Below are 27,941 nucleotides of genomic sequence, written 5' to 3'. Positions count from 1 at the left end.
CTCTCCCCCCCACATATGATCCTCTATCTGCAGATATCAATATGGCCTCAAAGTAGGGTTGCCATCCCCCTGCTAGGGGTGGGGGATTCCCCACTCCAAGCTCCCTTCTCCCAGCGCAGATCAGATGGCTGGTGGGGGGACCTTACTAGCTGTAAATGGAGGCCAGCACCGATGTGTCAGCATCATTTACAGAAGTAATGTCATCACATTGCTGAGGACAGCAGGGACGATCTGGTATATGGGCAAAATTCTATGGTAAAAACAGCTTCTACCAATTTTAGGGTTGCCAGGTCCCTCTTTGCCACCAGTGGGAGGTTTTTGGGGAGGGGAGGGACTTCAATGCCATAGAGTTCAATTGCCAAAGTGGCCATTTTCTCCAGGGGAACTGATTTCTATTGGCTGGAGATCAGTTGTAATAGCAAGAGATCTCCAGCTAGTACACAAAGCAACCCTATCTACCGTAGAGTTTTGTCAAAATACCAGAGCACCCCGTAGTTGTCGGTGATGTGATGGCGGAACTTCCAGAAGTGACATCAATGTGTCGATGATGGCCTCCATTTGCAGCTAGTAAGTCCCCTCACCCACCTTCATTGGTTACCAGGAGGTATCTGGCAACCCTATCTCAAATTAGCAAAAAGAATGAAACTGAACTATTGGTTTATGAAACATATCTCTATCTTTCTGTCGTTTGGTGATATCATTATAAAGATATGGCTGTTGATATCAATAATACTGCTTACATGGCAATATTACTGCTTACATGGCAAAATTTCAATATGCACATCAGTTTTTAGAGAATTAGAAAACAGGTCCCCCAAATCATCAGAAGCAAATAATACTTCATTTCATATTGTGCTGCTTTTGGGTCAGTGCAGTCAGTGATATTCCTTAGGATGGCACGTGCTTAGAATTTATTGAGTCAAACTACTGCTTCTAGACGGTAGTGTGAGAATGAGAAAGTATTTGCGATGCAATTTAGAACAGTCATTGGACATCAATACGCTCGACCCACAGTGGCGAGATTATGTCAATATTAAAATTACAATATGTCAACATGTAGCCTATTAAAATTAGATGGCGGGGGCACTGACTAAAGCAAAGAAAACACTTTCCCCCCCAAATTCAGAAAGTCTTCTTTTGTGGTTATTCAAATGCAGGCGGCCCAGGATAGCCTGTTCCCATCCGATCTTGGAAGCTACAGTAAGTAAGGTTGGCCCTGGTTAATATTTGGACGGGCAACCATCAGGGAAGTCCAGAGTCACAACGCAGAGGCAGGCAAGGGCAAAACACTTCTGAATGTCTCTTGCCATAAAAACCCTACTGGGTTACCATAAATCAGCTGCAACTTGACGGCACTTTCCACCACATCTATGTTTCTTGAGTAAATAAGTACATAAAGTAATCAACTTAATGTCCTGATAAAATTACAAGACCAAGAATTCTGTGCACCAGGCAAGACTTCAAGCTCTAATGGATTCAAGAGTACAATTAGTAAACTAACAGGGCATCCACTGGATCCAAGATACAGGTGGTTATTTTTTGTTTGTTTTAAATCTCATTTTTTCCCATTGTATCTGTTTTATATTTTTTTCAATTGTATTTTGAGTGTGTTTGTTCTATTTTTGTAAGTCGTTTTGGGTTCCTTTGTGATCAAAAGTGAAGAATAAATCTTCTAAGCCAGCGTGGTGTAGTGGTTAAGAGCGGTGGTTTGGAGCAGCGGATTCTGATCTGGAGAACTGGGTTTGATTCTCCACTCCCCTACCGCATCACACTGCTGACTCATGTTCAGTGTTTGGTCTACTAAGACCCCAAGATCCTTTTTGCACACACTACTGCTAAGACAAGTCTCCCCCATCCTATAATTATGCATTTGATTTTTCGTACCTAAATGCAGAACTTTATATTTATCTCTGTTGAAATGCGTTTTATTGGTTTTAGCCCAATTCTTCAGCCTGTCAAGATCATCCTGTATTCTGGCTCTCTCCAAACCATGCATAATTTTATAGACCTCTATCATGTCTCCCCTCAGCTGCCTTCTTTCCAAGCTAAACAGCCCTAAGTGTTTTAACCGCTCCTCATAGGGCAGTTGCTCTAGTCCCCTAATCATTTTGGTTGCTCTTTTCTGCACCTTCTCAAGCTCTGTAATATCCTTTTTTAGGTGTAGTGACCAGAACGGTATACAGTATTCCCAGTGTGGTCTCACTGTACATTTGTACAATGGCAGTATGATATCAGCAGTTTTATTCTCAAGCAGAACAATAAAGAGAAATGAAGCAAACAGAACACTGACAAATTTCACTCACCCATTTTGCAAATAACTTGGAAATGTTTCATTTTTTTTTACCATAAATAAATGTCAGCTAATATTTGACCTGTTTTAAGTGCTATATACGGAAAGTTCTTTATGATGCTGAATATCTAACTTCTTTCATTTACCAAAAGTTATCTCAGGACTGATCTCGTGATGTTCACATGCACATTATCTGATGTTCTTTTTGCATCTGCAGGTAGCTTGGCATCCTTTGACCAACATTTTTCTTTTACATGTGTAGATCTTTAGCAGATCCTTGCAGTTCCAAAGTTTATCTCTGTACTTACACGGATTGGCTGAAAGGAACCAAACCAACAGAAAGTTAGATGGGAAAGGCAGAGTCAGTATTTAATCCCAACTTACCTCAAGATTACAGAGATCAGTTCCCCTAGATAAAAATTTAAAAAAGACTTGCAGCCCATTCCTGAGCCATGCCAGCGGCCATGCCCAAAGGCCTTTGGAGGCTGGAGCCAGCCCACGCCAACTCAAGGGCCCCCAGCACCAGCATCCAAGAGGCACATGCTGGCGTTTGTGGCCCCAGCGCCGGCGTGCCAGGCCAGATGCCGGGCTCTGGCCACTGGCGGGGGTTAGTGCCAGGTCCAAATGCTGGCGGAGCCTGCCGCCAGCATTCAGACACCGGCAAAGGCTTTGGCAGTGACCCGGGAGGCGTTCTCGGGGCGTTACAGCACCCCGGGAGACGTTTCAGGGGCATTATGGCACCAGCCAGGGGGAAGGGCCGCCATTAGGTGGCCTCCTGAGCCGTTTCGGCTTGGGAATGCCCCCTTTCCCCCTCCCCGAGATACGCCACCTTTTAAGTGGCGTGTCTCCCATGCAACCCTATCAGGAGACACGCCACTTAAAAGGTGGCATATCAGGGTTGCATGGGTTTTTTGCGCCGGGTGGAGGCAACACCGCTGCGTTGCCTCCTAAGCCCAGCTCACGCATTCCTCTCAGGAATGCGCTGTTAAGAGATCAGTTCCCCTAGAGGAAAAAATGGCTGCTTGGGAAGGTAGATTCGACGGTGTTACAAGTGGGAGCCCGTGAAATTCGCAGGGGGAATGCCATCTCCCCTTCATGGGGTGAATCCCATCTCCCGTTCGTGGGAGGAGGGAGAATCCCATCTCCCCCTCATGATTGGGGGGTGGGAATCCCCCAGCCGGGCCCAACTCCCTGCAGTGGGGATGGCCTCCTCCACAGAGAGCCAGAGTAGAACGAGGCATTGTGGTGTAGGGGTTAAGAGCATCAAGCATGTGAATTAAAATCCTGGCTAAGATTACATTTCAGAAGGTATGATGATGATGATGATGATGATGACGACGACGACGACAACAACAACAACAACAGCGGGGAGAAATAATCAAGAAAGGGGGAAGAAAAAAGGGAAGGGGAAGAGGTAAGGGGGAGTGGAAAAACAAGGGGAAAGAAAAGAGAAGAGCAGGGAGTTCTGGTGTGGTCCCAATTAGTGGATTTAGGTATTTGCAGATGGGGATGGCATGTCGCTATTAGATATATAGATTATTAGGATCCTCCCAAGAGGCTCTGCTTAGACTCGTGAACCTGTCAGCGAGGGCATGCAATCGAACCCTGGATAGCGAGGTGACTTTCTTTTCACCTCTCCTTCCCGTGGGAAAGAGAAAGGAAGGAAGGGACAACAGCCAGAGGCTCGAGAAATCTCCATTTCAAAGTGACTTCCTGATTGTAATCCTGCTCTGATCTTAAGGTGTGAATTCTCTCTCTTGGTGTTGGGGAACGTCTAATGTTTTGCATTTCAAAGCTTTTACTTGTAAACATTTCTAGCTTGTGTACTCTATAAGAATGCCCTCCAAATGATTTTGCGCCATTGTAACGTTGTGTTTCCTAGATTACTGTACTCTTCCTTTCAAATAAATTCTACTTTAACTCTCTGCAAACGTCTGGAGTAAAGTTGATGATTCCTGAGAGGCAACGGAGTCCTAGAATCTGACAGAACCAATGGAAGGCTCATTTTGCTGATGGCTAAAACTGTGATTTCCCCCAAATTGTTGAATTCTCTCACTAAAGAATTGCAAAGCCAAGCTCACATCATCATAAAAAAATTGGGCAGAAATTAGCCTATAATAAGTAGTATGGGTTGGGGGGGCTAGCTTTGCTCCATATTCAGAAGTCACTTTCTAAATGCATTGTGGCTGTATTAGAAGGAAGGTTACATTATCAAGAGGAGTAGAATGCATCAATAGTAACTTACTGCAGAGTTTATCCTTGCACTTATTAGGGCAGTCTCTACAAGGTGGGCCTTCTTTGTAGGGTCTTGCAACTTGCTTCTTTAAGTTCCCTCTGAAAGCGCAGAGCAATGCAGTACATGTTATCATCCAAGCACAGTGCATAAAGGATAAAGATACCATGAACATCAACGTTGATATAGCATGGCCAACCTTCAGGTGGTGGCTGGAAATCTCCTGCTACTGGAACTGATCTCCAGATGACAAAGACCAGTTCCCATGGAGAAAATGGCCTCTTTGGAAGGTGGACTCTATGGCATTATACCCCACTGAAGTCCCTCCCCTCCCCACACCCTGCTCTCCTCAGGCTCCGCCCCCAAAACCTCTCACCGGTGGTGAAGAGAGACCTGGCAACCCTAGCAATTGGACTCTATGGCATTGAAGTCCCTTCCCTCCCCAAGCCCTGCCCTCCTCAGACTCTGCCCCCAAAAAACCACCCGCCAGTGGCAAAGAGGGACCTGGCAACCCCTAGAAATGACATCACTGGTCAATGCGACGGTGCCCTTTCCATGTCTTTGCCTCCCTCAGTTTCCTACCAGGTGCCCACACAGTCTAACAACCCTAGGCAATGGTGGCCATTTAACAGGCCAGTATCCACCCTACACACCCTTTTTGTGCCTGGCAGAAGACCTCCGGCAATAACACCCCAATTCGAGGGAGTAATAACTCCCAGATTACTAGAGGTGACAGCAGGGATCTGCCAAAAACCCACCTGTCCAGGAGTCAAACGGGTGGGGGGGGGGGGAGGGAAGCACAATGGGTGAGGAAGAGAGAAAGGCCAGCTTGGCTGATCTCTCCTACACTACACACACACACACTCCCTACATCTGCAATACTAATAAACAGTCAGCATTTTTATGGGTTATGGAGCTACAACTAGGATTGCCAGCTCCAGGTTGGGAAATACCTGGAAATTTTGGGGGTGGAGCCTGGGGAAGGCAGGGTTTGGGGAAGGGGAGGGACTTCAATGAGATATAATGCCATAGAGTCCACCTTCCAAAGTGGCCGTTTTCTCCAGGGGAACTGAACTCTCTGTCTCCTGGAGATCAGTTGTAATAGCAGGAGATCTCCAGCCACCTGGAGGCTGGCAACCCTAGCTGCAACGTACAAGAGCATCCCATTCCTACAAGAGTAGCCCCATTCATCTTCCTGAGAGGCAGACTTGCAGGCACTCTCCATTAGGCACAAGGATCTGTTTCTTCCCTTGGAATGAATGGAGCAGCTCTAGATCATGCGATCTGCGTGAGCCTCAGAGACTGTGGGGAACTCTGGAACTGGGTGAATTAAGAACCTTTTATGCAGAATTTAGACTTACCCTGGGCAGTAGTGGCATATGTACACATAAGGGAAAGTAATTTCTGGGCAATAAGCAACAGCACATCCAATTAGGTATGAATTATACCAAATTATCTGTGAATGTAAGGGGGAAAAAACAGCATTATATTAGGGGTAGGGGCGTGCATGGAAAAAAAGTTTCATTTCTCCCATTCATTTTTCACAGTAATTTTTTGTTTCATTCATCTGCATTCTTCTCCTTTCTCATAAAGCTGCCTTATGCTGAATCAGACCATGGGTCCATCAAGGTCAATATTGTCTACTCAGTCCGGCAGAGGTCTTTCACATCATCTACCACCTGAATCTTTTAACTGGAGATGCTGGGGACTGAACCTGGGACCTTCTGCATGCCAAGCAGATTACCACTAAGCCAAAGCACCCCCACTAAGCAAAAACACCCTTCTCTGATTTGTCATGAGGTCACTAGTTGTTGTTGTTGTTGTTGTTTTGTCTATGCTGTTTATGCTGTTTTTTTGGTCTATCCTTAGTTTCAGGCTTTCTTCTCCTCACTCAAGGTATCAGATATACCTTTCCTTTCCCTAGATTTAACAGCCATTGGCTATTCATCTCACATTTCACACTTTTATAAAGGGGAAATGAAATTTAATTTTTCCTTGACACAGTAAAAAGTCGCCACATCTCTCATGCAATCGACCGATCTACTTGACAGTATCCGCTTCGAAGAAAGTGCCTTCAGCTGTTTTATCCAGGGAGTGATATATTTATTTCGTGCAGCGTTATTTTGTGGACATGCTAAAACAATGTGGCTGGGGACTCTACTTGCTCCGGCCAAAATGGGCATTTTTGTTCTTCTGCCATAATTTTATTGTATCGCCCTTGTGTCTTGGCTGAGTCTAAGGCATTACATCTCGTCAGTAAGAAAGCTCGTCTGAACTTGTGGATTTCTTACCAGCGGAAATAGTCTGGCAAGAAGAAAGTTCTGTTAAAGGGTATCTGGAAGAAGTGAGGTGAACATTTACGATTTGCGCCCTTAAACACTAAGGACCAATCCTCCTTTACGATCTTATTCTGTGATTGTTTTCAGCTTGCTTTCTGAGTACTATTCCTTGCAGCTTTGTTCTACTTACTCAAGGTATCAAATATAGCACATTTTAGGGGGGAAAAATAGAGCATAGTGTGCCTGTGATGGACAGGAGGCTGTCTTACCCTTGAAAGGAAGAACTCAGCTGTTTCATCCATGAGCCTATGGGAGGTAGGGATGCCAACCTCCAGGTAGTAGCTGGAGATCTGCTGCTATTACAACGGATCTCCAGCCGATAGAGATCAGTTCCCCTGGAGAAAATGGCCGCTTTGGCAATTGGACTCTATGGCATTGAAACCCCTCCCCTTCGCAAACCCTGCCTTCCTCAGGCTCTGCCCCAAAAACCTCCTGTCTATGGTGAAGAGGGACCTGGCAACCCTAATGGGAGGACTGTCCAAGTGTCCAGTCACCTTTTGGGGGAGGTGGAAAGTTGGAGGGAAGTGCAGTCCTCATTTGGGTCTGCCTCAGGGAGTGGAGAGTCATAGTTTTGGGTCTGCCTCAGAAAGTTACCCAATATCTTCTTCGGAGACTTCCAGCCAGAGAAATCTGATTTGCTTGTCACAATAATGCTTTTTTATATGTAACCCTTTTTTGCTGTAAAAAGGGCAAGGTTAGTGGACCACAGGATTTGTAGATGCCCCATTCAACACCTGGAACGCTTTCACCTTAAACAAATGTATTGGAAGGGGAGGGGAACAAATAAATCAAACCAGGAGTGTGAAACAGTGAGAATAACCCTTATATTAACCCGTCCCAAAGTCCGTGGGCAAAAGGGAGGAAGTCTCTTTAGTCTCTGGGTTCTGACTCCCAAGCTGCAGAACCTCACAGTCCCAACAAAGTCCCCCGCGACACTCAGGATCAAAGACTCAGTCCAGAAAGTGGCCACTCTTCTGCCAGCTGGCGTTCTCTGTGTCCCCGGCTGTCTTCTTAAATTCCCCCACAACATCAGGAGGGAAATCCTTCGCTTCTCCTCTAGCTGAGTCTCCCTCTTGCCAGGCCCCCAAAAAACCTCTTTCCCGGCCTCCCCTGTAATAACCCCCCCTTCTCCCACTGCCTGTGGCCAGGTGAGAAAACGCCCACCCTATAATAAGTCCCTCCCTCTAGAGGGCCGTGTTTCCGGGCTAGTGTTGCATAACTTTGCAAGTGAAACAAGGCAATACACTTTCCAACATAAATACGATTTTTACAAGGCTTACATATAGAAAAACATCAATCTTATATTTCTTTAAATTTGATTTCTCACAAACATGTTGTTATTTCTAGATATCTGATTGGTTACCACTAAATACAAGATGAGCAACATAAATGCAAATAGCCAAAGAGCAGGTGCATATAAGATCACCCGGATATAGCAAAATGAGGCTAATCACAACTCTTAAAAAGCAATTACTCTAGCCTTTTTCTGTTAACTGTTCTAACTAACTGTTCAAGATAAAGGCTGATCTAAGCAACAGGTTTGTAATCTCTTAGGGGGTTACCGCACTTTGTATTCCCAGCAATGTATTAAGAGTTTGAAAACGTTATAAAAAAAACCATCGCTTTAAAAGGGTTTTTGGATACCACGGCTTATAAATGGTTGGAAGACGTCTTCACAGCTAAAGGGGCCAAACGAAGTATGAACAGTATTTTTTATAACGTTTTCAAACTCTTAAAACATCGCTGGGAATACATAGAAAGTGCGAACAGTATTTTTTATAACGTTTTCAAACTCTTAATACATTGCTGGGAATACAAGTGCGGTCAACTTGCAAACTACACACACACAAAAAAAAAACACGTGATGTAGTCACAACACAAGTACACAAAAATGCTCCTTCGCAACTAAGCAGCTCTTTGTACCTAAAATGCCAGTCATTAGAAAGACTGCGTCTGCATCAGCAGAAAAAATGTTCTGGATATTATTTCTACCACTTTGTTAGCTGTATTCTTAGGATTGCCAGGTCCCTCTTCACCACCAGCAGGAGGTTTTTGGGGCAGAGCCTGAGGAGGGCAGGATTTGGAGAGGGGAGTCCAATTGCCAAAGTGGCCATTTTCTCCAGGAGAACTGATCTCTATCGGCTGGAGATCAGTTGTAATAGCAGGAGATCTCCAGCTAGTACCTGGAGGTTGGCAATCCTATGTATTCTAACAGCCCCGAACTAAGCAGAGTTATACCCTTCTATGTCCACTGAAGTCAACACACTGCAAAATGTATCAAAATGGATGGGCAGACAGGAGACAAATCAGTGGGCTCTAGATCAAATCAAGCCTCAATGCTCCCTAGAAGCTGAATTGACCAAACTGAGGGTATCGTACTTTGGACACATTATGAAAAGACCAGACTCACTGGAAAAGTCCATAATGGGTAGCCGTGTTAGTCTGTCACTAGCAGTAGAAAAGAGTAAAAGTCCAGTAGCACCTTAAGGACTAACAAAATTTCTGGCAGGGTATGAGCTTTCCTGAGCCACAGCTCACATGAGCAGGCATCATTTACTTGCTTTTGACATTTGCATTGCCATTGTGTGTCTAATTCACTCGTCTCTGCTTAAGGATAGATGGAATCACATTCTAGCTGTATGTGAAGAAGTGAGCTGTGGCTCACAAAAGCTCACACCTTGCCATAAATTTTGTTAGCCTTTAGGAGCCAGCATGGTGTAGTGGTTAAGAGTGGTGGTTTGGAGCGGTGGACTCAGATCTGGAGAACCAGGTTCGATTCCCCACTCCTCCACATGAACTGCAGAGGCTAATCTGGTGAACTGGATTTGTTTCCCCACTCCTACACAGGAAGCCAGCTGGGTGACCTTGGGCAAGCTACAGCACTGTTAGAGCTCTCTCAGCCCCACCTACCTCACGGGGTGTCTGTTGTGAGGGGAGGAAGGGAAGGTGATGGTAAGCCGGCTTGAGTCTCCCTTAAGTGGCAGAGAAAGTCGGCATATAAAAACCAACTCTTCTTCTTTAAGGTGCTACTGGACTCTTGCTCTTTTCTACTGGAAAAAACAAGAATGCTAGGAAAAGTTGAAGGCAGAAGGGAAAAAAGGAAGACCCAACATGAGATGGATTAATTCAATAAAGGAAGCTGCAGCCTTCACTTTGCAAGACTTTAGCAAGGCTGTTAATGGTAGGATGTTCTGGAGGTTGTTGATTCATAGGATTGCCATATGTTGGAAGCGGCTGAGTGACACATGACCCACACAGATAGTGATTATCTATCGAGAAATCCATCTCCTAACAGCGCAGTCACCAAGAGGACTTTCCTGGGAGTAAGCCCAGTGGAATAAAATGGGACTTACTTCTGAGTAGATCTGTTTAGCTTTGCTCTTTTAAATATAGTATTGCCAGATACTACGTTCATACCTGAGTGTAGCCAAATATATTTTGTTTTGGGTCTGTAGTCCCAACGCCATACTTGAAATTATCCTTTCCACTAAGCCAGAAGTCAATTACATCTTTCCAGCTTGTCAACGTATTTGATTGAAATAGATTCTCACCACAATCCATATCTGCAAAAAGTAGAAATATCATGGTTTCTAATGGTCCCTAGTCAAGACTGATGAATGCAGCTTGATTAAGATTCGATACTAAATTGACCTAAACATTTGTTCATGTGTGGACATTAGCCCCAAGTCTAAGTAGTCGAATATATTTAAATAAAGGCTATACATATGATTAAATCAGATTTTTAAATAAAATTGAATTTGAATCATTCGAGGGGGGAGAGTGCAAACTGTATAAAAGCTTGTGAGACATCCTCATGGACTGGCAATTATTGACCCCAATACAAGTTGAGTAATCCCTTTGCTGAAATGTTTGGCACCCGAAGTGTTTCACATTTAGGATTTTTTCAGATAAGGGATACTCAATGGCAGGAAGACACAGCTATTGGGAAATTTACAAGGCTGCTGAGAAATGGCTTTAGTTAGGGGGGCTGCCTCCAGGTGAAAGTTGTCCCCCCTCCAGCCACTCATCCCATGTTGCTGATGCTAAGGCTGGAATGAGACAATGTAATAAACAACCACACCACCTCTATGTACAACGTACTGCAATCACAAATATAATTCACACAGATGAGCCAACCTCACGAAATAACGTTCACAAATTCATGATGGATGTATGCCAAAATATAATATATCCAACCAATACATACAACAGTCATACAATATGTTCCTCCACTCCTATTATAATGTCACATGCAGCCTACATAGCCAGAGTAATATGTTGCCTAGTTCCAACCAAATAACCACTTTTGTGTGTGTGTGTGTGTGAATGTTATTTCATGAGGTTGGCTCATCTGTGTGAATTATATTTGTGAAGGCAGGAATGAGAGCATCAACCAAATGAGAGGACCCTACAGAAGCTGGTGCTCCCAATAAGCTCCAGCCGTCACCCCCATCTTGAAAAGCAGCGCGACCTTGCTGCAGAGACCATAAAATAATAGAGTGACACACACCATGGACTTCCAGAAGACACTGACTTCCTGCGTTCACCGTAGGCCTTGCCATCGTGGTGGGAAGAGTCGGCCACCTAGGGTTGCCAGGTCCCTCTTCACCACCAGTGGGAGATTCTGGGTGGTGGAGCCTGGGGAGGGCGGGGTTTGGGAAGGGAAGGGACTTCTATGCCATAGAGTCCAATGGCCAAAGGGGCCATTTTCTCCAGGGAAACTGATCTCCATCGGATGAAGATAAGTGGTAATAGCAGGAGATCTCCAGTCACTACCTGGAGGTTGGCAAACCTACGGCAACCGGCAAACTTGTCAGGCTTATGAGGCTTTCGGATTTTGAAGCATTTTAGTTTTCAGGTTTACGGATAAGGGATACTCAGCCTGGAAGTTTACTGGAAAAATGGAAAAGGCACAGAGGGGAAAAGACAATTCCCTGGTCCTTGACCACTAGGTTTGCCAACTCTGGGTTGGGAAATACCTGGAGATTTTGGAGGTGGAGCCTGGGGAAGTTGGGGTTTGGGGAGAAGAGTGATCTCTGCAGGGCATAAGGCCATTGAGTCCACCCTCCCAAGCAGCCATTTTCTGGAGGAACTGATCTTGGTCATCTGGAGATCAACTGTAATAGCAGGAGATCTCCAGGTGCCACTTAGAGGTTGTAGACAAATAATTAGTTAGCCTGCTGTAAAATGTTCTTGAACCAATGAACAGCAGTAAGGACAAAATACACAGCAAAATAGTAAATACGTGCCAAAAGTGAAGTTCATTCAAAGTGCTGTAGTGATATTATAACAGGGCAAAATCCATAATATCAGTTGAGGTAGAGAGAATCTCTGCTCAACATGTGAACTAGCTACTGAGCAGTCCATGTTGATTCCTGGTGAAGATTTACCAACATCGAAACAGGAGAATACCTGATGCCTGTACCCATATACAACATCGGGCTCACAGGAACAACAGTGTCCAAGTGGAGGGTCATTGTACCTGACTCGGAGTCTTACCTATACTCCAGGGAGATTGATACAGAATACATGCTGCATTCTCAAGGAGTACTTCATTTGATGGACTCTAGCCTCTAGGGGAGGGGCTGTGGCTCAGTGGTAGAGCCTCTGCGCGGCATGCAGAAGGTCCCAGGTTCGATCCCCATCATCTCCAGTTAAAGGGACTAGGCAAGTAGGTGATGTGAAAGACCTCTGCCTGAGAACCTGGAGAGCCGCTGCTGGTCTGAGTAGACCATATTGACTTTGATGGACCAAGGGGCTTATTCAGTATAAGGCAGCTTCGTGTGCCATAGACTCTTGTCACATCGTTGAACATTTTGTGCACTGGTTCTTGTAGGTTATCCGGGCTGTGTGACCGTGGTTTTGGTATTTTCTTTCCTGACGTTTCGCCCGCAGCTGTGGCAGGCATCTTCAGAGGAGTAACATACAGAGGAGTAATGAACTCTGACCGTGAAAGCCTTCGACAATATTTTGTACACTGTTACATTGCTGAATGTATGGAAATTGATATTATGGATTTTGCCTTGTATAATATCACTACAGCACTTTGAATGAACTTCACTTTTGGCATATATTTACTATTCTGCTGTGTATTTTGTCCGTACTGCTGTTCATTAGATCAGCCATTTGGAGGTTAGCAACCCTATCGACCACCATTTCCCTGACCCAATTTGCCCACCTTCCCAGTGCCTGGAAGAAAATGTACAGAGACCCAAGCATGGCTATCCTATACATCACACAGTGAGAAACACAGCTGATTGAAAACATGTAACATAATGGTACATTTCCCTGCTGGGTTCATATGGAGCAAGGTGGGATTGGTTGGTTGGTTGGTTGTATAATTTGTGAAATAACCCTTTGTCTCCACTTTACTTACCATTCAGCTTTCGACTTTCTATGGGACTGTTTCTTACGAAACATTTGTCAGCCCATCTTCGAGCGTTCTCACCAACTGTGTCATTCCATATCTTAGTAAAGCAAAGAAACAAACAAACATTTTATTTAGACTACAACAAAAAAATACACATTTTTTGTGTTGTCAAGTCACAGTTGACTTACGGCAACCCCTAGTGGGGTTTTCAAGGCAAGAGATGTTGGAAAGTGGTTTGCCATTGCCTGCCTCCGCATCACGACCTTCGTATTCCTTGGTGGCTGCCCATCCAATTACTTACCAGGGCCAACCCTGTTTAGCTTCTGAGATCTGATGAGATCAGGCTAGCAATGCACATAGGGGCAGGGGGAACAGGAATGAACCCAGAACCGTCACTCATCATCTCTGACAGGCTGATCGGGGGGGGGGGGGGGGCTCAGGAAGCACAACTCCAAACACTAAAGTGGAGAGCAGGAACCATACTAGCAGCTTCAGGTAGAAATATAAGAATGGGATAATAAAAATTATTTGCCTATTGTTTGGTGATCCCAGGAACATGGGGGTTTCATGGCAAGATGAAGAAGAAGAAGAGGAGGAGTTGGTTTCTTTATGCTGCCTTTCTCTACCACTTAAGGGAAAGTCAAACCGCAGCCTTTTAAAAAGCTGAGATCAGCTTTTATTAAGAACTCAAAAGTTATTGATTAAAACACAGGTTACAGGTCAAAGGCATGCTGCCTTAAGATGATAAACCCTTCGCTAATCAGAAATACTTACTAGCTGTTACTCAGTAGGAGTTTGAACTCACTGCTTAAGCTTGTTGAGGTCTCAGCATTAACAGGCTGAATACTAAGCATTGCAGAGTCTATGGCCATTTATGCAGGGTCAATTTTGATGGTCGCTCAAAGCTCTTTTTTTAAATGCGACCTTTAAAATGCCTATTCATGGTCCCTATGCAAAAGGAGAAATTCCACACCCCCACACACTTGCCTGCTGCTTTGTTCCTTCCATTAGCAACCTCCATTTGCATAGCTAACATGCGGCTGTGATTTTGCATGCTTCCTTGAGGGGATTCTTCGAGGCAGGGGCAGAGCGAACACAAAAGGTCGCGTTAAAGGGGCTCTTAAGAAATGCGAAGCAGGTATGCGCCAACTTCGCAGTCACTTCCTGAATGATGGTTCAGCATGAAAAACCAAAAAAAATATGCAGGGCAGTTCAGCCTGGAACGCACTGCTAATCACCAAGCATAAGCGGGCTATGCATTACATTGAGGTGCTGAAGAATTGGTGTCCTGAAGCAAGAAGGCAAAGCAAAAGGGTTTGTTTGTTTTTCACCATAAGGCCTAACTGCACTTATGGATTTCTGAACTTAGGTTAGGTGACCCACCTCCCCCCAATCAGAACAGTACATGGGGAGAGAAACCTCTAGATGGTTCAGACTGGTTCGAACCAGCACTCTTCTCAAGCACAGAGGAATGATCTCATTCCCCACCCCTATCTTTCTTACAGCTGAATCAAGGCTTCCAATTAAGTTGGAATGTAAGTGTCTTTGAGCAGCTACCTGTTAGCACAACAAGCAGCAGGTGTCACTTATTAGATCTCTGTGAACTGAGCCTCTGGAAAATTACTGAGGCTAACACTTAGCATTCAAAAGGGAGAATAAAACTTTGGTCAAGCTCTCCTGTCTTTACAGGGTAGAGACAGGAGGCATCTAAAATGCTTTAAATGAGAAGACTTCTCCCTGGTGGGGGTGGTAGAAAGTGCCGGCAAGTCACAGCCTCTGGAAAATTACTGAGAAGAAGAAGAAGAGTTGGTTTTTATATGCCGACTTTCTCTACCACTTAAGGGAGACTCAAACCGGCTTACCATCACCTTCCCTTCCCCTCCCCACAACAGACACCCTGGGAGGTAGGTGAGGCTGAGAGAGTGTGACTAGCCCAAGGTCACCTGGCTGGCTTTGTGTGTAGGAGTGCGGAAACAAATCCAGTTCACCAGATTAGCCTCCGCTGCTCAAGTGGAGGAATGGGGAATCAAACCCGGTTCTCCAGATCAGAGTCCACCGCTCCAAACCACCGCTCTTAACCACTACACCACGCAGGCTGACACTTAGCATTTAAAGGAAGAATAAAACTCTGGTCAAGACACAAAACAGCCCTTCTGTCTTTACAGGGTAGAGACAGGAGGAATCTGAAAATGCTTTAAATGAGAAGACTTCTCCCTGGCGGGGGTGGTAGAAAGTGCTGGCAAGTCATAGCCTAGCTTTCAAGGAAAGAGACGCTCAGCGGTGGTTGTCCTTTGCCTGGCTCTACAGTATGACCATGGACTTCCTTGGTGGCCTCCCATCCAAATGCTAACCAGGGCCAACCCTGCTTAGCTTCCAGGATCCAATGAGAATGGGCTAGCCTGGGCCATCCAGGATTTTTCTCTAAACTGCCTTACTCCCAAAGACTATAAATTTTCCAGGCATGATCCAGACAAATGGAAACTCTTTAATTTCCTAGTGATAGAACATTGAGGCTGAACCCTTCCTTGTGAAGTCATTGTGCCTTGAAGTATTTAGCTCGCCCTGCTGCTTCCCAGTGGGAAGTCTTTAAAAAAAATTATTGAGTTTTTAGGGTACAGAATTAAAAAGGGGGAAGGGAGGGGGATAGGGGAGCAAAGATTGGTTTCTGTGTCCAAGTATAGCCAGTACAGTCGTTATCATTTTTCATATTGTGCACCCTTAAAAGCTAGGATATTCCATCCTAGTCTCCGCTTAAGCTAATCCACACATTAATTTAATAAAAAATCGCATATATGACTTTCTACCGTAAAAAAAATTCTTTACCTTCCTCAATCAAAGTCTTTTACCTTCCTCAATCAAAGATTTAGACTAAGAACTTGTTGCCTTTCGCAACAGAGCCCAACACTAGCAAAAATGACTCACACAGTATACTTCTCAGTTTCATGCTTGGTTGAGAAGCTGCACTGCAAAAATTGAGATGCAAAGGTATAAAGGTGTAAAGCGGGACTGTTAGACTTCAAGACACACTGACTAGGCTTGCTGCAATCCTAATTCGATTGCACCGTTTACTAAATGTCCCATCTTGTTCATCATATTGACTCACTCTGTGTAATCCACCTTGAGTCCCTGTAAGAAAGGTGGACTATAAATAACGTAAAGGGCTGTAGCTCAGTAGTAGAGCATCTGCTTGACATGCAGCAGGTCCCAGGTTCAATCCCCGGGACTAGGCAGGTAGGTGATATGAAAGACCTCTGCCTGAGACCCTGGAGAGCCACTTGCTGGTCTGAGTAGACAATGCTGACTTTGATGGACCAAGGGACTCTGATTCAGTATAAGGCAGCTTCATGTGTTCATGTGTGTTAAATAAATAAATAGATAGATGAAACCACCAGGTGGGGCCTGGAGATTCTCCAGAATTACAACTGGGGTTGCCAGGTCCCTCCAGGCAACCAGTGGGAGATGCTGGGAGGTGGGTTCAGGGGGTGGTGATCAGTGGATATGTGTAATGATGTCACTTCTGGCGTGGGCTGAGTGAGTTCTGAGAGAACTGTGACTGGCCCAAGGTCATACCACAAGCTTCATGTGGAGGAGTGGGAAATCGAACCTGATTTTCTAGATTAGAGTCTCTTAACTACCACACCCCGCTGGCTCTTCTATGGATTACCACTTGCCATTGGCCAAGTTGCTCAGATATTAGGTCGTAAACAGGAGCAAACCAGGCAGAACAGCCAAATCTAAGCCAAGCAGGGGGCTAAGAAAACAGTAGGCTTGGGAGAAGCAGACAGCTGAAGTTGGAGGGTAAGAGATTCAAAGTTGATAAAAGGAAGTATTTCTTCACACAACGCATAGTTAAATTGTGGAACTCCCTGCCCCAGGATGTGGTGATGGCTTTCAACTTGGAAGGCTTTAAGAGGGGAGTGGACATGTCCATGGAGGAGAGGGGTATTCATGGCTGTAGTCAAAATTAGACACTAGTCATGATGCAGACCTGCTCTCTTCAGGATCAGAGGAGCATGCCTATTATTTTGGGTGTGGTGGAACACAGGCAGGATGGTGCTGCTGCAGTCATCTTGTTTGTGGGTTTCCTAAAGGCACCAGGTTGGCTACTGTGTGAACAGACTGATTCACTTGATGGACCTTGGTCTGATCCAGCATGGCCTTTCTTATGTTCTTATCAGTGGCTGACATCATGGGCCATCTGCAGAGAGCAACGGCACAGCTGAGCCAACCAACCAACGCCATCCAGTGGCACCCAATTTTCCTGCCCCATCCCAAAGAGGAAAGGAAGTGGCGGCTGGCACCTTCCCCTAAAGCCCGAAACTAGGAAGGGTAAATATCCTTCTATCCCAAACTTCCTAAGTGTAGCCCACCAGGTATAGGGAAAAGAGAAGTTGTTGGTAGCCAGAATTAATGAACTTGGCTGGTAAACCAACGATCCTTTGTGATTGCTGACCATAGCGAAAGAAAGTATTTCAACCACATCCAGAATTGTATCTTACCATTTGCAGCATATTAGCAGCGGTTGGCTTGACGTTTCTCCTGATTTTATTGTGTTTATTAACAATTATCTTCTGCATTTTTGGAAGGATTCCACTGCCCTCATCATCTTCTTCCCAGTCCTCCTTGTCCTCTTTTTTCCCTTCCTCCTCTTCTGACTCCTCTTCTGACTCCTTAAAAGAAACAAATGATGCCAGAGATTTCTTTGAGTGGAAAAACTGCACTACTTCTGTTTACTGTGAGCCTAACGTAAATTAATAATGCTGGGTAGAGTTTGCATATCAATATACCGTTATATACTGTTATGGAAAAGTTACATACCAGCTTTCATTTTTTTAAGAAAAAAAATGTAAGTCTCTAGCCCCTATCCTTGTGGAGATATGCCTTTTTCCTTATATGTGTGGAATGAAAGGAGTTAGATGCTTCACCAGGTTGATATCTGCACACAAAATATATGAGAGACTTATACTAACCATTACTACAACAACAACCCAATATACCAGTTGTTTGAATAATTGAGAATAAACTTTACAACACAGTCACTTACCTGGTTGGCTTTTAAACTGTTTGTATTTGCATTTGTTTAGAACATTGTATTTCTATATATGTGTGCAGACTTAAGAAAAGGTTTTAACTAACCACTGAGGAAGGCCCTAGAGGCCGAAACGTGTTTGGGTTTGTGGTTATAGATATCAGCCTAAGTTTTGCCATGGTGCTATTTTAATGCTTTTAAAGAATTTTAAATTTTGCATAGTGCTTCTAATAAATTATATTTGTAATATTTCTACATAGACTTATATAAATCTTCCTCTCACCCAACCTCGGGTAAACAGCTTTTGTTTTTTAGGTTTTTAGGTTTTGTTTTTAGGCTTTTGTTCCGACTTTCTCTGCCACTTAAGGGAGAATCAAACCAGCTTACAATCTCTTTCCCTTCCCCTCCCCACAACAGGCACCCTGTGAGGGAGGTGGGGCTGAGAGAGCTCTCAAGTTGCATGAGTGAGCATTATATGGCTTATCACATAATCTATTCTGTACGGTATGCTCGATATGTCCTCCAGCAATGGGAACTGCATGTCCAACCTGACAGTACTGATTTGTTAGTCCTCTCCCAGAATATTAGAATTCAGGGTTGCCAAATGAAGAAGAAGAAGAGTTTGTTTTTATATGCCAACTTTCTCTATCACTTAAGGAAGAATCAAGCTTGCAAGCTTACAATCGCCTTCCCTTCCCCTCCTCACAACAGACACCCTGTGAGCTAGGTGGGGCTGAGAGAGTGTGACTAGCCCAAGGTCACCCAGCTGGCTTCATGTGTTAGAGCGGGGAAACAAATCTGGTTCACTGGATTAGTGTTCGTCACTCATGTGGAGGAGTGGGGAATCAAACCCGGTTCGCCAGATCAGAGTCCACCGCTCCAAACCACCGCTCTTAACCACTACACCACGCTGGCTCTCTTTACTTTATATGCTCCATCCATTCCCCTTTAAAGACTTGCTCCTTTGAAATTTGATGCGATAAACTGTTAATAATGAGGGTCAGGAGTACTAAGTGTGACAATATTCCCAGAATCTGTGAAGTTCCAAGTCATCATAAGCTCTTGATAAAGACACCTCTAGCCCACACGGCCACCACAGGTCAGATATATACGGTATTTGGCTCATACCTCTCCTAGAGAATGGTCCAGAACAGCAGCCAAGAGCAGAACTGTGGTTAGAAAAAGCATTTCTGTGGGGAAAACAACCAGTAAATAGGATTATGATCTTCATTAACCTGTGTAATCACCAACTGGCAAACCCCATTTACCACTGCCACTCCACGCAGCGGCAGGAGGAAAATAAAAGAAAACCTAGAGACACCGCCAACATCAGTACATCACTTCTGTTAAGTTTGGTTTATTGCTCATTAACAAAGCCATAAGCAAATACATAAGCAAATACACATACACTTATAAAATACCTAAAATTCATAAATACATAAAATACATATAATGAAATTATACAAGTTCAACAATACCTCTTGGAGCAAAAGACCTGTACCATTTAGCAGAACAGTTTTAAAGCCATTACTTGAGTTAAGTATTTTGCCACCTAATAAATTTCCTCGGTATCTATCGTTAGATCTGATAAGAGAAAAGGGACAATCCAGAGTTCTAAAGGAAGATTATACTTTGTTAGAATGGGTGTGATCTATCTGGTTCTCCCCTTATTCCAATTTTTACAAACAAGAAGTAGATGCCGTGGGGTTTCAATTTCACCAACTCCGTAGACACACAGGCGCTTGCTGAATGGGATTTTTAGAAAGCGGCCATTTAAAACCTGTGTGGGGAATGCATTTAGTCTTGCTAGGGTGAAAGCACGTCTTCAAGTTGGGGAAGTTAAGAGATTAAAGAATATGGGAAGAACTTCTGGTGGAGGAATTCCCGTTGTAACAGTGGAATAGATTCTATATGCTCTACACTGAGTACTACCGAAATCCAAGTTTAAAAGTCTTCTCCTTATTTCACTGCTGAATTTTTGCTTACTAGAACTAATCGGAAGTTGCAGGGGAAAACCTAGAAAGTTCAATTTACTATTTATTAGGTGTTCCCAGGACTGGAAGCGATGTAGAGTAGCTCTAGGAATTTCTGGAAACTCTATAGTAGAAGGTAGCACTACCTTTTGTCACTTCCCGGTTTTAACTGGAAATAATGTAGCAGCATTGGTGATGACGATGACATTGCATACTCCCTCCATGTTCCTGCCCCCTCCTTCTCACTGGGCTAGGCCAAGCACCCCTACTTGGGGTAAAGCCTGGGGAGGGCAGGGTTTGGGGAGTGGAGGGACCTCAGTGGGGCACAATGCCATACAGTCCACTCTCCAAAATATCCATTTTCTCCAGGGAAACTGATTTTTGTAGGAGGAGGAGGAGGAGGAGAAGGAGGAGGAAGAGGAGGAGAAGAAGAGTTGGTTTTTAGATGCCAATTTTCCCTGCCTTTTTAAAGGAGAATCAAACAGGCTTACAGTCCCCTTCCTTTCCTCTCCCACAACAGACACCTTGTTAGGTAGGTGGGGCTGAGAGAGTTCTAAGAGAGCTGTGACTAGCCCAAGGTCACTCAGCAGGCTTCATGGGGAGGAGTGGGGAATCCAACCCGGTTCTCCAGATTAGAGTCTGCTGCTCATGTAGAAGAGTGGGGAACCCAACCTGGTTCTCCAGATCAGAGTCCACTGCTCTCAACCACTACGCCATGTAGTCTGGAAATCAGTTTTAATTCTAGGAGAACTGCAGACTTCCACCTGGAGGTTGGTATCCTCAACTGGGCCATGCTTGAAAACTGTATGGTAAGTACTGTGGAGTTTTATGACATTGATTCATAGGGTCGCCATGAGTCGGAAGCTACTTGATGGCAATTACCATACCCCACTGAAGTCCCTCCTCTCCCCAAACCCCACTCTCCTCAGGCTCCACCCCCAAAGTCTCCAAGTATTTCCTAACCCGGAGCTGGCAACCCTAACCCCTTACACTATGCCCCTGAATTTGTGTAGAAATGGCCTTGAATAATCTCTTACTTCCTCAGTAGGACTATTTCAGAATTTATTGGATATGGAGCAAAACCATGTTTGGCCTCTTTGATGGTTCATGCACATGCTTGGAAAATTAACTGTGCAGCTAATGAACTGGTAAATGCTTTCATGACAAAACTAAAAACAGGAATGTGTAACTCTCATCAGAAGATAAGGAGCCAGAAATAAGACAGAAAATATATATATTGTTGAAGTCTTTCACGGTCAGAGTTCATTGGTTTTTGTAGGTTATCCGGGCTGTGTGACCGTGGTCTTGGTATTTTCTTTCCTGACAATTCGCCAGCAGCTGTGGCTGGCGATTAGCACATTACCTTTGGTACTTTTTGCAGGACAATGATTCAGCTCAAACCCAACCCCTTTCTGACTACCGGTATATATTACTCTTCCTACACACTTGACACTGAGAGACACTGTCCTTCAGTGTTACTCCTCGGAAGATGCCTGCCACAGCTGCTGGCGAAACGTCAGGAAAGAAAATACTAAGACCATGGTCACACAGCCCAGATAACCTACAAGAACCAGAAAATATATGTGGCAATCATCTCCCAAAAGTCCCTCAAGGGCTCTGAACCAATATTTGTGATTATAGCCTTGGGCAAATCCAAGTGATTCTCAGAGAATGATTACATTGTCAGCCAATCAGAGTGTAAGTTGCCAGACTCCCCACACACACACACTAAGGGGTGCCATGGATGGCATAGGGACCAAAGACTGGCAGCAAAGCAAGTTACTGCTCTCCGCAAAATTGATGCCTCTCAGAGAATTTTGGGATGCATCTTGTGTGTATAATTTGGGCAGGAAAGCAGTTGACAGCTGTACTTTTCCCACGTCCCAAAGGTGTGCCTGGCTAGACAATGGGGCTGGCTAGTCTCCTTTGTGTCACCCCTAGGGAGCCAGCGTGGTGTAATGGTTAAGAGTGGTGGTTTGGAGCAGTGAAGTCTGATCTGGAGAACCAGGTTTGATTCCCCACTCCTCCACATGAAGCCAGCTGGGTGACCTTGGGCTAGTCACAGCTTAGAGCTCTCTCAGCCTCACCTACCTCACAGGGTGTCTGTTGTGGGGAGGGGAAGGGAAGGTGATTGTAAGCCGGTTTGAGTCTCCCTTAAGTGGCAGAGAAAGTCGGCACATAAAAACCAACTCTTCTTCTTCTTCTTAACCAGTGCTCTCTGAGCTGACCATTAATTATCTTAGGTGCAACCATCCCAGCAGTCAATCAGTATTCAGGAGAAAAGAGAAAGAGTCCACCTTAAAGACTAACAAATTTTCTGTTAGGGTACGAGCTTTCATGAATCACAGCTCACTTCTTCATCTGTGTCTCACAAAAGCGCAGGCATTCTCTTGGATCCTGACAACACATCATGCCTCGCCTCTCTTTTTGTCCAGATCCTGGAAAAGCAATCAATTCTTTGTCTCTGGCTTTCCTGCCAACTTACCTCATACAGCCTCAGGACCCATTTTGGGGTATAAATACTGGTCCTTTGGCCATTCATAGTGTGCGTGTTGGATCTGTGCCTGCACTACCACTTATGTGTAGGCTCCTTTCCTTCGCTCCCAGAAATGCCGGCCGCTTCCCTCTTCAGCACTGCTTTCCCTGGACATCTCTTTAAAACAAGTAAATATCACCCATCCCCGAACCCTGTCCAACATTCCACCTTTTCTCTCTTAGCTCTTATGTGGTTTATGTTTGTATGTTCAGTGCTTGGAAGGTATATTCTTTATTTTTTTATTCTTTACTTTAAAAAAAACAAACCTTTAAATTGAACCACTGCCTGCTTATTTGAGAGTTTGCTCAGGATTGAGCCTGGTATACACGGATTATAGATCCCAGTTACTCCCTTTTGCTAGCTCTGTCTCCTCAACTAATTCCCACTGGGTGGGAGTGTGTGAACCAGCCCTGTTTTTAAAAGGAGGAGGAAAAAATTCTTTCCTTAGACAGGGAATTTTTGGTTCTGGATAAGAGTAGCTAGGATTTTTATTTGGCTTGTGGGTAGGATTTCGGTAGGCTTAGAGAAGAAATCTTATTTTTAGGTGATAAATAAGCACCCTGGTAAAAGCCAGAAGCACAGAATCAACCTGGACTGTGAGGCGAAAGGGTAAACCTGCATCTTTCAGGAAACCTGAGTAACCTAACCTGAAGCAAATGTTCTGGGGAAAGAAAGCCAGAATCTCACCTCTGCTTACTGTATTTTGGCCAGTTACGAAGTATTCAGTCCCTTAGTGGGGAAAGGTTGAAATTGTTAGTTCGTAGTTGAGAGTCATTTTACCCATTTAAGCTGAAACATTCTACATATTAGTATGGTGAATTCCTATTTTTCCCCTATTAAATCAAACATGTTGTTTTACCTTCAACTGTGGCTTATCTGCCCAGTCAAACATTTAGAAAAAGCACTAAAATTTACCTCGTACGTACATCCATTATTGTGATAGAAGTTTCTGAAGGAGAAACCTGCGAGGACCCACATTTTTCACTCTTGTATTACCCATTCTCATGAACGTTGGTGGACGGTTACTTTTATCAGGGAAATGATATGGGAGGAGAAGGTATTTAACCCTCTCTTGATGTTGCATTTCCCCGATTTAAATGCCTCACTAATGGGTTTATAACTCCCCCCCCAACTGAGGCTATAATCAACTTTTTCAGGCTGAGGAATCAAACACCCTTTCCTCTGTACTGCTTCCCCGATCAGGTCCCCGCAGCAGTTCTGGGGGCCAGTGTGGGGTAGTGGTTAGGAGCGGTGGACTCTAATTTGGAGAACTGGGTTTGATTCCCCATTCCTCCATCTGAGCATCTAACTCTAATCTGGTGAACCGGGTTCGATTTCCCATTCCTCCATCTGAGCATCTAACTCTAAACTGGTGAACCGGGTTCGATTTCCCATTCCTCCATCTGAGCATCTAACTCTAATCTGGTGAACCGGGTTCGATTCCCCATTCCTCCATCTGAGCATCTAACTCTAATCTGGTGAACCGGGTTCGATTTCCCATTCCTCCATCTGAGCATCTAACTCTAATCTGGTGAACCGGGTTCGATTCCCCATTCCTCCATCTGAGCATCTAACTCTAATCTGGTGAACCGGGTTCGATTCCCCATTCCTCCATCTGAGCATCTAACTCTAATCTGGTGAACCGGGTTCGATTCCCCATTCCTCCATCTGAGCATCTAACTCTAATCTGGTGAACCGGGTTTGATTCCCCATTCCTCCATCTGAGCATCTAACTCTAATCTGGTGAACCGGGTTTGATTCCCCATTCTTCCACATGAGCAGCGAACTCTAATCTGATGAACTGGGTTTGATTCCCCATTCCTCCCTATGAGGACCGAACTCTAATCTGATGAACCAGGTTTGATTCCCCACTCCTCCACATGAGCAGCGGACTCTAATCTGGAGAACCGCACTCCTCCACATGAAGCCTGCTGGGTGACCTTGGGCTAATCACAGTTCTTTCTGAACTCTCTCAGCCCCACCTAACTCACAGGGTGTCTGTTGTGGGGAGGGGAAAGGAAAGAGATTGAAAGCCAGTTTGATTCTCCTAAAAAGTAGAGAAAGTCGGCATATAAAAACCAACCCTTCTTCTTCTTCTAAACGATAAATTTTATTTAAAAGATTATTTCAAAACAAGTTTGAAATGTGAACCACTGATTCAGTCAACAGGATTCTTGCCACTTACAAAAAGGCTTGTCTATATTACCTTTTCAGTGTGGTTCTTTTGCGTCTTCTGAAGAGCCGTGCCTGGAATTGAACATAAACTGCCCTGGAGCAGCGTATATATAGTAGGAACACTTCCTGCTTTCGAAACAAGTGCCCGAAAGACAAATCTATGTCTGTAGCAGCCAGCTTTTTTTTAAAACATCCTGAACTTTCTCTGCAAATACATGGCCAGCTCATGCTGCCAGTTCAAGTGTGATGCCGTTCTATAACAACATCAAGTAGGGTTGTGCATATCGGTTTTACCGAGCCGCAAATAAACCTGAAATAAGCCCCTTTGGCTTTCTTCGGGTTTAATTGAAGCCGAATAGGGGGAAAGGGGAATCTCCCCAAAGCTGGATAGCCCCTTTCCGAATAACCCGAACAGGTATTCGGGTTATTCGGGAGTCCCGGGAAGGCAGGTGGGGGGCAGCTTCACTTTGATCCACACTGCCAGGCTTGGCAGCATGGATCTTAACAAAGCTCCCACGCCCGCCTTCCCGGGAGTCCTGGGAAAGTGGGTGGGAGGAGCTTCACTGAGATCCATGCTGCCAGGCTTGGCAACATGGATCTTAATGAACCACCACCCCGCCTGCCTTCCTGGGAGTACCATAGGAAGGCGGGGGAGCGTTACTTTAGCTGCTGCCCATAGCAAAAGCAATGCCCCCCCTCCTATTCAAGAAACATGTTTTTCCAACAGGAAGGCAGGGGTGCATTGTTTTTGCCGCTCCCATCTGGGTCAAATTTTTTCAGTATTTTTGAGGTTTGGGTTTATTAACCCAATAACATCAGCCACATTATTTTGAGCTAGCTCATCCTCCAATGTGATACACGCCCTCACGTGTCAATGGTGCCCTTCTTCTCTTTACATTGCACAAACAGGTCAGTCCCAATGTGAAAGAATAAATGGACACAAACTGGATGTTAAAAATGGCAGTGTTTAGTGGGAGAACTTTCCAGCCTCCCAAGAAGAATTTAGGAAGAATGTTCTGACAGTTAGAGCGGTTCCTCAGTGGAACAGGCTTCCTCGGGAGGTGAGCTCTTCTTCCCTGGAGGTTTTTAAGCAGAAGCTAGATGGCCATCTGTCAGCAATGCTGATTCTATGACCTCAGGCAGATCATGAGAGGGAGGGCATCTTGGCCATCTTCTGGGCATGGAGTAGGAGTCACTGGGGGTGTGGGGGAAGGAGGTTGTTGTGAATTTCCTGCATTGTGCAGGGGGTTGGACTAGGTGACCCTGGTTGTCCCTTCCAATTCTATGATTCTGTTATTCTAAAACCCACTGTTACGTTTATCTGGAAGTCACGATTCTCAGCAGAAGAACTGCAAAGGATGGTTCCAGCATGAAACTGCTGAATTAGAGTACATCAGGAAGTTTGATACTGTCTTCCAAGAACTTGACAAGGACCTGGAATTCCTCAGCTATTACAAAAGCAGCTCAAGAAAACTACAGAGCAGGGGAGAAATCCTATTATGATCCCTTTCATGGTTACATTGTAATTGTATATAATATATCTCACCCTATATGTATTCTATGCCCATTGGACCCTACTGCCCCAAACTGATTTTTTTTTTTTAAATGGCATTATGCCTAATCAGGACCCATTACATGCATACCATAAAGTGGGCTCTAGTTGTTAAAAGTTTGTGCCAGTAGAGATGCTGTGGCACAATGGAAGGGCCTCTGCTTTCCACACAGAAGACCCCAGGTTCAGTTCCCGGCATCTTCAGTTAAAAAGGACAGGGCAGCAGGTGGTGTGAAAGGCCTTCACCTGAGACCTTGGAAAGCTGCTGCCAGACTGAGTAGCCATACTGACCTTGACGTACCAATGATCTATAGGGTTGTCAACCTCCAGGTGGTGGCTGGAGATCTCCTGCTGTTACAACTGATCTACAGCCGATAGAGATCAGTTCACCCTCCTCAGGCTCCACCCCCAAAATCTCCAGGTATTTCCCAACCCAGAGCTGGCAACTCTACTGATTCAGTATGACAGCTTTCTCTGCTTGAGACCCTGGAGAGCTGCTGCCAGTCTGAATAGACAATACTGACTTCGATGAACCAAGAGTCTGATTCAGTATAAGGCAGCTTCATGTGTTCACCTTCACGTAAGGCTTAAACTCTTTTTAATCTTTAAGGTGCCAGAACACTCCTGCTTATTTTTGCTGTGCTAGACTAAAACAGCTACTTCTGGAGTTGTCATTACAGTAACCCTTACGACAGTCTTGTAAGGTAGACCAGAATTATTATTATTATTATTATTATTATTATTATTATTATTCCCATACTACAGATAGCAAACTGAGCCGCTTTCCTAAGGCCACCTCATGATTTGTTTTGTAAGAACTAACAACAGTTGGATGGACATTCTGTTCTCCTTCTTGGACAATGTACAGAACATACTGTAGACAAAGGATTACTTGATAAGCAATAAATGTTCAACAATGCGTCCTAACATCATTTTGTGCCCTTTGATAATGCTTTATGTAAGCATGATAGAAGATGACAACCCTAGGACGTGGTAATGAGGTATAACCAACCATGTCAGTTAAAACCTACCTTCCTTGAACAGTTTGCTGTAAGTTCTGTCATTTTGTTCCAGAGGTATGGTCCAGGTACAATCCAGGAAACTCATTTACCAGAATTAAGTGGTGATCTTCCTACTCTGTTCAAACCACACCACGGTACAGATCAGGGAAATTCCTTCTGTGGGTTGTGGAGAGCCACGTTCTCACTTACCATCAGCAAACACAGCCATATTTACTTCCATCCCTAGCTAGGTTTGCCAAATTCCAGGTGGTGGCTGGACATCTCCTGCAAGATGTCATAGTTCCGCTGTATGCTGCATTGGTCAGGCCGCATCTGGAGTACTGTGTGCAGTTCTGGAGGCCTCACTTCAAAAAGGATGTGGACAGAATCGAGTGGGTGCAAAGGAGAGCAGCGAGGATGATTCTATTACAACTGATCTCCAG

At 44.7% G+C, this 27,941-nt stretch overlaps 1 protein-coding gene across 1 annotated transcript in view; it reads right to left on the bottom strand.

The window, feature by feature from the left end:
- The window catches only part of LOC130483906 (serotriflin-like), a 36,420-nt gene extending 12,672 nt beyond the window's left edge, over nt 1–23,748 (bottom strand). The window contains exons 1-6 of the mRNA XM_056856814.1: nt 23,686–23,748; nt 17,732–17,902; nt 10,280–10,342; nt 5,885–5,979; nt 4,536–4,624; nt 2,545–2,607 (exon numbers count right to left, since the gene is read on the bottom strand). Of these exons, the coding sequence (XP_056712792.1) occupies nt 2,545–2,607; nt 4,536–4,624; nt 5,885–5,979; nt 10,280–10,342; nt 17,732–17,902; nt 23,686–23,748 (544 nt within the window). The remainder of the gene's footprint in view (nt 1–2,544; nt 2,608–4,535; nt 4,625–5,884; nt 5,980–10,279; nt 10,343–17,731; nt 17,903–23,685) is intronic.
- Nucleotides 23,749–27,941: the final 4,193 nt, after the last annotated feature.

The sequence above is a fragment of the Euleptes europaea genome, chromosome 10 (assembly GCF_029931775.1).
Source record: "Euleptes europaea isolate rEulEur1 chromosome 10, rEulEur1.hap1, whole genome shotgun sequence".
Classification (NCBI taxonomy): domain Eukaryota; kingdom Metazoa; phylum Chordata; class Lepidosauria; order Squamata; family Sphaerodactylidae; genus Euleptes; species Euleptes europaea.
The sequence above is the reverse complement of the archived record's forward strand: the minus strand, read 5'-3'. Positions and strand labels throughout refer to the sequence as shown.